This window comes from Penaeus vannamei, unplaced genomic scaffold (assembly GCF_042767895.1).
Source record: "Penaeus vannamei isolate JL-2024 unplaced genomic scaffold, ASM4276789v1 unanchor590, whole genome shotgun sequence".
Classification (NCBI taxonomy): domain Eukaryota; kingdom Metazoa; phylum Arthropoda; class Malacostraca; order Decapoda; family Penaeidae; genus Penaeus; species Penaeus vannamei.
This window is the reverse complement of record NW_027213594.1, coordinates 55001-67500: the sequence shown is the minus strand read 5'-3', so window position 1 is coordinate 67500 and position 12500 is coordinate 55001. Positions and strand designations below refer to the sequence as shown.

The window sequence follows — 12500 nt, the reverse complement described above, 5'->3', positions numbered from 1 at the left end:
TATATCCATCAAATTCAAAACGAACAGGAATAAAAGTGTGTGTGTGTGTGTGTGTGTAGGCAAGAGCGTCAGAGGAGCACATCAATCTGTACCGTATACTGTAATGGTTAATGCCTAAAACAAATATGCTAGAAGTCAAAGGCTATGTAGAACCACCATATAGCACAGGAGACCCCGCGCTCTGTTTCAACCCACGAGATTTCAGGGAGCATCATGGTCAGCGGACATCCACCGTGCAGCGACCTGTTCGTATTTCATAATCTGACGCCTTCGAGAAACCCTTCCGCTGTCAGGAGTGCAGACCCCGCGCTACAAGTCATCCTAAAAAAATCTCTACTCAGCAGTCACTTTACACAATGTGTGAATGTTATGGCGCATCACCTGCCATTTATTGTCGGAGAAGAGTTTAATGGATACATCTCTTGTATTGTGAAGATATTCATTTTCATTCATACCTTTTTACATTTGTCAACATGAGTACGGTTCGTATGTTACCATATTAGAAATTTGCAGATTAGATGTGTGAACGAAATACTTGAATGACTGACACTGGAAGTGATTTGAATGCTCTCTTTCTCTCTCTCTCTCTCTCTCTCACACACACATACTCTCACTCTCTCTCTCCTACGTAAGTGCAGATCACCCAGGATGGACTTTTCTTCCAGCCTTCATTTTGGGTGGAGTTGCAAATGAACTCTACGATATTAGTGAAAGCCTTTTGTTGTTGTTGCAAATTATTCTTCAGATATGAAAAAAGGGGAAAAATGACAAACACTTCAACCTTCCTAAATAAATAAATAAAAGAAAGACATGGTCACAGCACCGAAACAAGGTTAATAAAAGGTCTGAAGCCACGCTATTTTTAATCCCAAAGAATCAGCACAAATGAATAACCTTTTCCTGAAGAGCCAAAGTCACCACCGAGATTCGTGATGATGACGTCATCAACATGAAAGTGTGTATTCTCCTAGGTGAAAATATGGATAATGGTTTGGATTAAATTTAAATACATTTCACTACAAATATGAATGTGATTGCAGATGTAACTTTGATATTGATACTATCACAAATTGCTCTACTAATGTTATCCTGCTTTCAAAAGTATACTGCTTATCACATAGAATACAAACGTACTTTTTCATCCAACAAATTATATTACAGCAAGATTCAGTACATATAAATTATCCCCTTTATCTAAATCATTACTATTATCATAATCATTACACTGTACTGCTTAATTATACATAATACACAACCACAGGAATACCCCCCTTTATGAAACTCTATTGACCATCTCTTTTGGACATGCCATGGTGCACACTTTACCAAGTTATAAAAGTGTACATGCAATTTAGCATATTTATGTGTGCTAATTTGTCACATATATTATGTATATGACTAATGACAACTATACATGCAATGAAAACCACAGCACAGTCAGACCCAGAACTCTCCTATTCAGCAATTGGCATGCACTCCCTTCCACAGCCAACGGGACAGCACTTGTAGCCGTATTCGCAGTCATAGTCCCCTCGACAGTTGGCGGCGGCTATGACACAGATGCCGCTCCCCCCGACATCACGGCACCTTCCTGGTCTGTCTAAAGTAAACAAAGAAAAATAGCATGTGTCTGGTTTGCCTGAGATTTTAATGGATATAATGAAAAATAAATAAAGATAAAAGAGTGTGGGTTGCCTAAGATTATAAGCGATAGAATAAAGAAAAATTAGATAAAGGTAAAAAAGTGGATAAAATGTAAATATATGGTTGTCTAAGATTTTAAGTGATGAAATAAAAAAATATATAAACAAAGATATAAAAAATGATAAAACGTAAATATATGGTTTGCCTGAGATTTCAAGTGATAAAATAAAAACATAAATAAAGATTTAAAAAAAACAGTAGATAAGAAGTAAATATATAAGATTTAAATGGGAAAAGTCAAGGTTTATCAGGAATTTTTAAGCTGAACAAAGCAAAGAAGCGAAATGACAGGAAACACAAATTTATGGCGAACATCTTTAATTCCTTTTCTTTTTTTCTTTTTTTTATTAAAGTACAATCGAACTGCCTTTTCCCTTCGATTTTTTGTTCAAGAGGGTTTATAATATCCAATTTTTGTGGCCTTAATTTCCACTCCCTTGACAGCACTCTTCATGTCTTAGTTTCTTGCGCAGATTGGAGTATGGAATAGCCTGCTGTATGCATAGCTAGTTTAACAAATAACTGCATCCTTAGTATCAGTAGCGACGGGTTCTATGATGACGCTGAAGAATACAGTAGATATGCAAAAAACACGAAACCAATATATAATATATATATATAATTTTCTCTCATTCTTTTTTCTTTCTTTCTCTCTCTTTCTCTCTCTCTCTCTCTCTCTCCCACTCCTATTTTGTTCATTCTCATTCTCTTTCTCTCTCCTTCTTTCTATCTCTCGCTCTCTCTCTCTCTTTTCCTCTCTCTTTCTCTTTCTCTCTCTCTCTCTCTCTCTCTTTCTTTTTTTTTTCTCTCTCTCTCTATCTCACTCTCTCTCTCTCTCTCTCTCTCTCTCTCTTTCTCTCTCGCTCTCTCTCTCTCTCTCTCTCTCTCTCTCTCTCTCTCTCTCTCTCTCTTTCTTTCTTTCTTTCTTTCTTTCTTTCTTTCTTTCTTTCTTTCTTTCTTTCTTTCTTTCTTTCTTCTCTTCTCTTTCTTTCTTTCTTTCTTTCTTTCTCTCTCTCTCTCTCTCTCTCTCTCTTTCTAAATACTGAGAAAAAATTACCGAATGCCATTGGGCCAGCGTCTGCCGGGGAAACCACCACAGCGCCCACCAAAACGGACACGATCAGAACCTCCTTAAGGCTGACCATTTTGAGAATCAGATCCTGTAAACAAAGCATCATGAAACACTGATTCCTTAACGAGAAATGAACACCTATTTCCTGTCATCTATCACGTTTTTTTCTGTCCGTCAGGCTATTATGTATGTATCAATGTCATATAGTAATTTATTAATACATACCTATCTGTTCGCCTTGCTTGTTCTCTGCTTCGCGCTTCTGGAAGGTGTGTTGTCGAGGTCTTGCTCAGGGTATTTATGTGTCCGGGTGATATCGAATGGCAAATCTTTCCTTAGAATATTTCTGTCTCCGAGTGATATTGAATGTCAAGATTTAAAAGTATATCACCTGGATAGTACATAGCATATTTACATGTGCTAATTTGTCACCTATATTATGTGACTAATAACATCTATACTAACATAATTTTAATCCGAAATATGTAACATTTAATGATATCAAGCTATCAAGTATTTTTTTTTCTTCTTTTTTTATTGTTTATGAAGGATCCCGAGAAGCGGGGAAATCCAGACTCATAAATCTTTTTCTTTCTCACTGTCACTCTTTTTCTTCTTTCGCTTTTAAATACAAATGAAAACACAATTCCGCAGTTTATAGTATCTAACTGAAAAGTACAAATATATATACAGGAATGCAATATGGCATGTAATATAAACTTCATCGGTAGTCCTACATTTCATTTAAATACAGAATATTGATGTGTGTATGAGAGTATTTTTACTTTTATTTCTATTTTCTTTTTCTGTCTATCACTTCACCTACATATTGGCGTTTTTCAACTTCTGTCACTTTTTCAGGGATATATTTTTCATATAACATCAAATAACCAAAATTGGAATATTTAACGAAGAATATGAAAATTAACAATTAAGTCTACGATAAAATTTGCTTCATAGAAAACGTAACTGTTACATTTTCTTTCATTCAACCCGGTTCGCTTCAGGAGTCTCAATGTATCAATAAAAAAAGAATAGCATGAATTTAATTAGATTATGAATTAAAAAGAAAATAGAAATAATAATCATACACAATAACCAGTCAGCAGAAGCGTGCAGAGAGGGAAGTAAGATAGTAATTTTGACATTCATTTTCAAATCGAATAAAGTGTTTATTTCATGTTTCATGTGTGTTTACACTTTCAAAATATCTTTCGCAAAATATTTCTCAGTACTAGACCTTATTGTTAGTCGCTTATGAAAGGAAAGCTAATCCAGGGGCATTCTTAGGCCATAACCGGACCTTTTTAGTTGAACTTTATAAAAAAAGAAGAAAAAAAAAATCCTCGAGGGGAGCAAAGAGAGTCTCCCCCCCCACCCCCCCAACCTCATTGACGCCCCTGGTTTAAGGAAGTTCTTAGTGTGAACAGGTAATTAAGTCATGTATGTGAGTGTCTATAATTTGTATAGCTATTTCGTCTGTATATACCTGAGGGCTTACCAATTTATATATATATATATATATATATATATATATATATATATATATATATATATATATATATATATATATATATATATATATATATATATATACATACATACACACACACACACACATTGGATTGGAATGGTCTTCAAACAAAACAGGTCACTTAAAGCAGTGCAATAAAGAACACTTTTTTTTAAATAGACATCTTTTACCAAAGTGTCCTCAGAAAATGGAGAGGATTTTCATTTTTCACTTTTCCAGTTTTCAATGGATTAATGTAAAGCATATATATGACAAGCACTTTTATTGAAATACTGTTTTACAAAATACATACAACATGCACATTTCACAATACAGAAGATCGTGCATATCTTCAACCTGTCAAACAAGGTGAAAAAGCAAATAATACAATATAAATTATGAAATGAGGTGAAACATACAATATGAATGACGATGAATTATGAAATGACAATGACTACCCGAGAAACAGAATATATTAATTGATTCAATATAACATTATTAACCATACATAAAACGGAAAGGATTCGAATCATAATCCTTGGCTTTTTAAGTATCATCTAAACCTCTTTTTTTCTCTAAACTTGAATTCCTTTAATCAAAACTCTAATCCTCGTGATACCGAGCGAATTATCAAGCACAACATGGACTAAATATAATCAATATAATCATAAGAAAATGACATAAATTCAAAATCAAGCGAATCAATCAAACAATAATATGAACTCTTTTCTTCATTCATTTATGCCTCTTTTTCTTATCTAAACGGTTGTTCTTCTTTAATTTAATTAGTTCATTAATTAATACTTTTTCTTTACCGAAGAGATGGAGCTTTTCGTCTTTACCCTTTGTGTCTCTTGTTGTTCCCTCAGCCCCCTCTGGACATCTTACTCTCTGACTCTTACTCTTGGCGAAGCAGTTGAATCACTTCTTACGTAAACATGTTTCAAACGCGTCTAGGATCCCCCTGTATTGATGGGAAGTGAGGCTGTTGCAGGTACACAATCGTACGAGTACTGAGCGTTGTGCGTATGTTTTATTATACACTGTAGAGTAATATTGTTCTTGTGAAAGATGTACAACTTCGGAGATGGGGCGAAGGAAGACCAAGTTTCTTGTACAACATGGCTACTACAGAACAGTTAAAGGAAATATTAACGGAACTATCTTAAAATTGTATATAATTCCTCAAAATCTTCTCTCGTTTACTCTCTCGCTCCTTCTTTCTCTCTTGCTCGCTCGCTCTCTCTCTCTCTCTCTCTTCCTCTCTCTCACACACACGAGATGACAGTTCCTATGAACGCAGGAATCCTCCTCTTCCTGATAACACTGGATTTCAAAGCCAGTGATGAATGGTCCGTCTGTAGTAGCCATGCGTGCGTCCTTGCTACGCGATACACGTCTCAAACTGAGATTCTACAGCAACCACCACCTACGTTTCGACGATTTCTCCTTCTCTCCGGTAGAAGAAAAACCGAAGCAGCTTGGTGAAAAAAACATTTGCCATATATTTTCTTAAAACCAACAATAATTAAATTGGTTTCGTTTATATCAATCAGAATTTTAATTTGCTCACGAGGAAGCACATATAATTACTTATAATGGAAAAGTACGCAAAAAAAAACAAAAAAAAAACAACAACAACAATAAATAACACAAGCAACATTTTCCTCTTTTGTCCTTGCACTGTTCTGCAACATTTCAACACCTTTCTTTAGACCTTCCGTTGGCGAAATTCGTATAAATCGCCCGAATGAAACCCTACACTCAATGGAATATTAATGCCCGTTAAAATAACAGTATTCTCATTATGATACAGCCAACGCTAAAACTACAGCTTCTCTAACAACTACATAAATAAGTGCCAATGACTATCGACAAGGCATTCAAATTTCTCCCTTAAGAAGGAAATACAGAAAGAAATACAAAAATTCACCTTCGTCTTGGACAAAAGTGAAGAAAGATCCAGATTGACTCAAGGGTCTTTACTCATGGGTAATCATGAATACGTATATATACATATAGCCTTCGTACCTATCATGGAAATATTAATATTTTGAAGGCATTTACTCTTTTCTAAGGCCAATGTCAGTTACAAACGAAAAAAGATAAAAACTGACTTTTTTCATATCTCATAATAGTAACGAAAATGATATAATATTGATAATAGCGTAATGACAATAATAATGATAATAATAATAATGATAATAATAATAATGATAATAATAATAATAATAATAATAATAATAATAATAATAATAATAATAATAACAATAATAATAACAATAATGATAATAATAATGAAACAACAACAACAACAATAATAAAGACAACAGACCCCGTCGCGCCACACTATCTACAACCCTCAGTGCGCGAATCTGTAATAAGGCGCAGCTACGGGCGAGTGTCTATGGGAATCGATGGGAGGCGGCGCCCTTGCGGGAGCCTTGAGCATCCTGGCCCTGACGCAGGAGTAGAGGGCGAAGAGCAGCGCCACCAGCATGACCGCCAGCAGCACTCCGAAGGCGAGGACCATCTTGTAGGGCGTCACGCAGAACATGTTCTCTTCGCTGCTGGGGGAGAGGGGGCGTCAGCGGGGGCGTGGTTTGCTTCCTGTTTGGTTGTTTGTTTATCTGTCTGTGGTTTTACTGTCTGTTTGTTTGTCTGTTTGTTTATTTATCTATGCCTTTCCTGTCTGTTTCTTTGTCTGTTTGTTTATCTATGCCTTTCCTGTCTATCTTTGTCTGTTTGTTTATTTATGCCTTTCCTGTCTATCTTTGTCTGTTTGGTTATCTATGCCTTTCTTGTCTATCTTTGTCTGTTTGGTTATTCATCTATGTTTCTTTGTTTGTTTATTTAGCCAAGCCTTTCCTGTCTGTTTCTTTGTCTGTTTGTTTATTTATCCAAGCCTTTCCTGTCTGTTTCTTTGTCTGTTTGTTTATTTATCCAAGCCTTTCCTGTCTGTTTCTTTGTCTGTTTGTTTATCTATGCCTTTCCTGTCTATCTTTGTCTGTTTGGTTATTTATCCAAGCCTTTCCTGTCTGTTTCTTTGTCTGTTTGTTTATTTATCCAAGCCTTTCCTGTCTGTTTCATTGTCTGTTTCTTTGTTTATTCATCTATGCCTTTCTGTATACCTATTTATTCATTAATTGCTTGACAAAACGACAGATAGACTGATGGTTCATAGATAGATGTGTATATATAGATGGTAAGCGGATGGATAGATACATTGTCTATTAAATCAGTTTTTGAATAAGCATAGATATTAAATACTTTTACAATTTTGCAAATAAATTACACAACCTGTAGTACAAAACAAATACATAAAACCATCTATCATTCTTGTCTCCAATACATAAACTAAAAACATTCACCCCCACCCCCTTCACCCCCTTCACCCCCATCCACCCCCTTCACCCCCATCCACCCCCTTCACCCTTCACCCTTAGCTGAAGAAGTCGATGGCCTCCACCTTCTCCCTATCGACCCCATCCACCGCCTTCACCCTTCACCCCCACCCCACCCCCTTCATCCTTCACCCCCACCCCACCCCCTTCACCCTTCACCCTTACCTGAAAAAGTCAATCGCCTCCCACCCCTTTCACCCCCACCCACCCCTTTCACCCCCTCACCTCTACCACCCCCTTCACCCCCACCCACCCCTTCACCCCTTCACCCCCACCCAACCCCCTTCACCCCTTCACCCTTACCTGAAAAAGTCAATCGCCTCCCACCCCTTCACCCCCTCACCCCTACCACCCCCTTCACCCCCACCCACCCCTTCACCCCCATCCACCCCTTCACCCCTTCACCCTTCACCCCTTCACCCTTCACCCCTTCACCCCCACCCACCCACCCACCCCTTCACCCCTTCACCCCTTCACCCTTCACCCCTTCACCCCCACCCACCCACCCACCCCTTCACCCCTTCACCCCCACCCACCCCTTCACCCCTTCACCCCTTCACCCCCACTCCCACCCCCTTCCCCCTTACCTGAAGAAGTCGATGGCCTCCACCTTCTCCCGGTCGACGCGGTACTGCTTCACGAGGTCCGGCTGGCTCTCGATGCCCGGCGCCCTGACCTCGACCGCGTTGAAGACCTCGACCTTGTCCAGGACGCGGCCGGAGAGAGCGCGGTCGCCGCCCCGGTCGCGCTGCTGGAGGGGGGGCGAGGGGGGGAGGGGGTGTTAGGGGCTTCGTTGGGATTGTTATTTGGTTGGTTGGGTTATTAGATTTATTAGATTTATTAGAGTTATTAGAGTTATTAGATTTATTAGGTTTATTAGATTTATTAGATTTATTAGACTTATTAGATATTAGATTGTTAGATAATTAGATTTATTATTATATTATTCGATTATTAGATTTATCAGATTACAATCAGATTATTAGATTTGTTAGATTATTATTAGATTGTTAGATTATTAGATTGTTAGATAATTAGATTTATTATTAAATTATTATACTTATCATATTATTATTAGATTATTTGATTTATTAGATTATTAATAGATTATTAGATTTATAAGACATTGGATCCTTATTAGATTATTAGATGTATTAGTTCTAATTATATTTATTAGGTTTATTAGATTATCAGACTATTAGATTTATTAGATTATCATTAGATTTATTATTAGATTATTATCATATTATTAGATTTGTTAGATGTATTAGATATATTAGATTATTGTCAAATTATTATCAGAATATATTCTTACTAGATTATTAGATTTATTAGATTATCATTAGATCATTAGATTTATTAGAGTATAATTGGGTTATGATTTTTTTTGTTTGATTATGGTGGTGTATTGCTTTGATTGTTTTCATGGTTTTAAATGTGTGAAGGTCTGTGTGTCTTGGCTATGCAAAGACTAGGGTTTGTTGTGGCGTTGTTTTATCCATTTTCTAGCGTCCCCATCTTCTCTCTCTTTCTCTCCCTTTCGCTCTCTTATCTCTCTCTCTCTTTCATATCTCTTTCTCTCTGTTATCTCTCTCTCTCTCTCTCTCTCTTTCTCTCTGTTATCTCTCTCTCTCTCTCTGTTATCTCTCTCTCTCTCTCTCTCCTTCTCCCTCTTCCTTCTTCTCCCACTCCCTCCCTCCCATCCACCCCACACCTCTCCCTACCCCCCCTCCACCTCTCCCTACCCCTCCTCCCACCCCACCCACCCCCTCTCCCCCCTCTCTCCCTCTCCTCCACCCCCCTCTCCCCCTCTCCCTCTCTCACCTGCGAGATATCCGAGAAGAGTTCCTGCAGATCCTCCACGGGCTGGATGGACCCCTGGCCCGTTCCGCCCATGCGCCGCCCCACCCGATTCGAGGTCCGGCCGCACACTGGCTGCAAGGGGGCGAGGAGGGCGGTTATTAAGCGGCTGTGGTAGGCAGAGGCTTGTGGGTATGTGTGGATTGATGTGCGTTTGTTTGCTTGTCTTGTCTGTTTGTGTGGATCGATTTTTTTGGTAGCTATGTGTGTCTGTGTGTATGTAAGGATTTTTCGATGGCTGAATATTGATATGTTTATGTCTGTCTGTTTGTTTGTTTGTCTGTCTATTCATTTATTTATACTTTCACCTGTCTATACATCTATCTATGTAGAGTGTATATCTATAAATAAAAACAATAAATGTCTATTTGCTTATGTTTTTTTTCTGTCTGTCTGTCTAACTCTCTATCCATCTATCTACCAATCTACCAAAATCATCTATTCATTTTCGTACCTATACAAAATATAAATAATTCACAATTGCAGAATTATCTCTAATCATGAAAACACGACAGATCAGCTGATTCCATTCATGCTCTGAATAACAACATCAACGAACACACGACAGATCAGCTGATTCTCTATTCATGCTCTGAGTGTCAACATCAACGAACACACGACAGATCAGCTGATTCTCTATTCATGCTCTGAGTGTCAACATCAACGAACACATGACAGATCAGCTGATTCTCTATTCATGCTCTGAATATCAACATCAACGAACACACAACAGATCAGCTGATTCCATTCATACTCCGAATGTCAACATCAACGAACACACAAAAGATCAGCTGATTCCATTCATACTCCGAATGTCAACATCAACGAACACACAACAGATCAGCTGATTCTCTATTCATGCTCCGAATGTCAACATCAACGAACACACAACAGATCAGCTGATTCCATTCATACTCCGAATGTCAACATCAACGAACACACGACAGATCAGCTGATTCCATTCATGCCCCGAATGTCAACACGCAGGCTTACCAGGTTGCAGGATCCAAGGCACACAAGCACGGTGCAACGGAGATGCAGGTTGTCGCGGTCGGGGAACTTGAAGGCTTTGAACGTCGAGTGTGCAACCTTGACACCTGTCTTGGGGTTGCTCTTGATCCTGCAATGCAATGAGGAAGTTAGGGTCATGTGGTAGGATTGACAGGTGGTTTTGTAATGTTATGGTAATGATATTGATAATATTGATGGCTGTTCTGGAATTAGTTATTATGATAAGTTGGTTGCAGTTATTGGTATTTTTATTATCACTAAAATAGCTGTTATTGGTATCTTTATTATCATTATTATTACTATCATTGGTATTATCATTATTATTACTATCATTGGTATTATCATTATTATTACTATCATTGGTATTATCATTATTATTACTATTATAATCATTATTATTACTATCATTATAATCATTATTACAATCATCTCTATCATTAACCTACACACTACATACTCTGACATCACTATCATTACCATCTTTATCATCATTACTATCAATACTAGTATTACTACAGCCACAACTACAGCGACCCAAAACCAGCTCCACCCCACTACCTCAGCGGCGGCATGATGGCATCGTCCACCGCACACCCATGCTCGTCGATGAGGTCCTGTGCCTGCTCCCCCGACCCGTCATGCGCCACACACGACGTGATTCGGGTGTCGAGTCCCTTGCTCTGCCGGATCTTCAGGACCATGGTGGTGTCGTCGCCAACGAGCAAGTGGTCCATGACTGGCTTTCCTGGGGGTGGGAATGGTGCTTTTGAGGGTTTAAGTTGGTAAAGTTGTTTTAGGGTTTAAGAGATTCGTGTAGGTTTGTTTGTAAGAGGGTTTTGATATGTAGGGTATGGGATAGGGGGTGGGAATGGTACTCTTGAGGGTTTAAGTAGTTTTCAGGTTTAAGAGATTCGTCTGCTTATTTGTTAGAGGGTTTTGATATGTATGAGATATTTTGATTTTGAAGTCGTGGGACTGTGATTTCTCTGGTAGTTTAAAGTTTATAAAGAATATCACGACGTAAGAATTATACAGAAACATGCCCAGTGATGCTTGGCGTTCTGTGAAAAACGCACATGCGCAGTATTAATGAAAACCAATTAAAAAATGTTAATTTCTAATTACTCCTTTGTTTAATGACTGTAAATCTATTGTGTTTTCATCGCTCTAAATTTATCTCATTCAATAACCTGATGGTAATAAATATTCCGATGATAAAGCAAATTAATTTTCTTCAATGACCAGTGAAAGCCAAGAGGAAAAAGCAAACCCCAGAATAACATGTATCACTTATAAAAGAAATAGAAATAAAACCAAATTAATTTCTCTCAATGCCCCACAAAATCCAAAAGAAGTCCCCAAAGAGAGAGATAGACAGACAGACAGAGACAGAGACATAGAAAGAGAGACAGACAGACAGACAGAGACAGAGACATAGAAAGAGACAGACTGACAAACAGACAGACACAGACATAGAAATAGACAGACAGACAGAGACATAGAAAGAGACAGACTGGCAGACAGACAGACATAACTACAGAGGCAGAGACATAGAAAGAGACAGAGACAGACAAACAGAAAGAAAGAAAGAAAAAGAAAGAGAGAATTTTAAAAAATCCGTACCGTTGAGTGAGTCCCCCCTGACGATGTCCATCCAGCAGGAAATGGGTTCTGAGTTTCCTTCTGGGCGGTTCTTCTCTGCGGGGAGAAAGGGGCGTTACCTTAGGAAATGGAGTCCTTGTGGTGCTGGCAACATCGGTGGTGATGAGGTGGTGGAGGTGAGGATTTCGTTTTGGTGATGAGGTGGTGGGTGGTGATGAGGTGGTGGGTGGTGATGAGGTGGTGGGTGGTGATGAGGTGGTGGTGAGGTGGTGATGAGGTGGTGGTGAGGTGGTGGTGAGGTGGTGATGAGGTGGTGGTGAGGTGGTGATGAGGT

The 12500-nt window shown here is 38.4% G+C and overlaps 2 protein-coding genes across 2 annotated transcripts in view; both read right to left on the bottom strand.

Moving 5' to 3' along the window:
• Positions 1-850: 850 nt before the first annotated feature.
• On the bottom strand, positions 851-3150 carry LOC113808543 (WAP four-disulfide core domain protein 5). Its single transcript, XM_027359968.2, has 3 exons — positions 3002-3150; positions 2762-2864; positions 851-1600 (listed from the first exon to the last, which is right to left on the bottom strand). Exons 2-3 carry the CDS (start codon positions 2847-2849, stop codon positions 1455-1457), a joined length of 234 nt encoding a protein of 77 aa, XP_027215769.2. The 5' UTR covers positions 2850-2864; positions 3002-3150; the 3' UTR covers positions 851-1454.
• A 1407-nt stretch (positions 3151-4557) lies between these two features.
• LOC113808544 (uncharacterized) overlaps positions 4558-12500 on the bottom strand; it is a 54514-nt gene continuing 46571 nt past the window's right edge. The window contains exons 7-12 of the mRNA XM_070119730.1: positions 12188-12262; positions 11123-11309; positions 10547-10673; positions 9518-9628; positions 8281-8444; positions 4558-6859 (exon numbers count right to left, since the gene is read on the bottom strand). Of these exons, the coding sequence (XP_069975831.1) occupies positions 6652-6859; positions 8281-8444; positions 9518-9628; positions 10547-10673; positions 11123-11309; positions 12188-12262 (872 nt within the window). The 3' untranslated portion in view covers positions 4558-6651. The remainder of the gene's footprint in view (positions 6860-8280; positions 8445-9517; positions 9629-10546; positions 10674-11122; positions 11310-12187; positions 12263-12500) is intronic.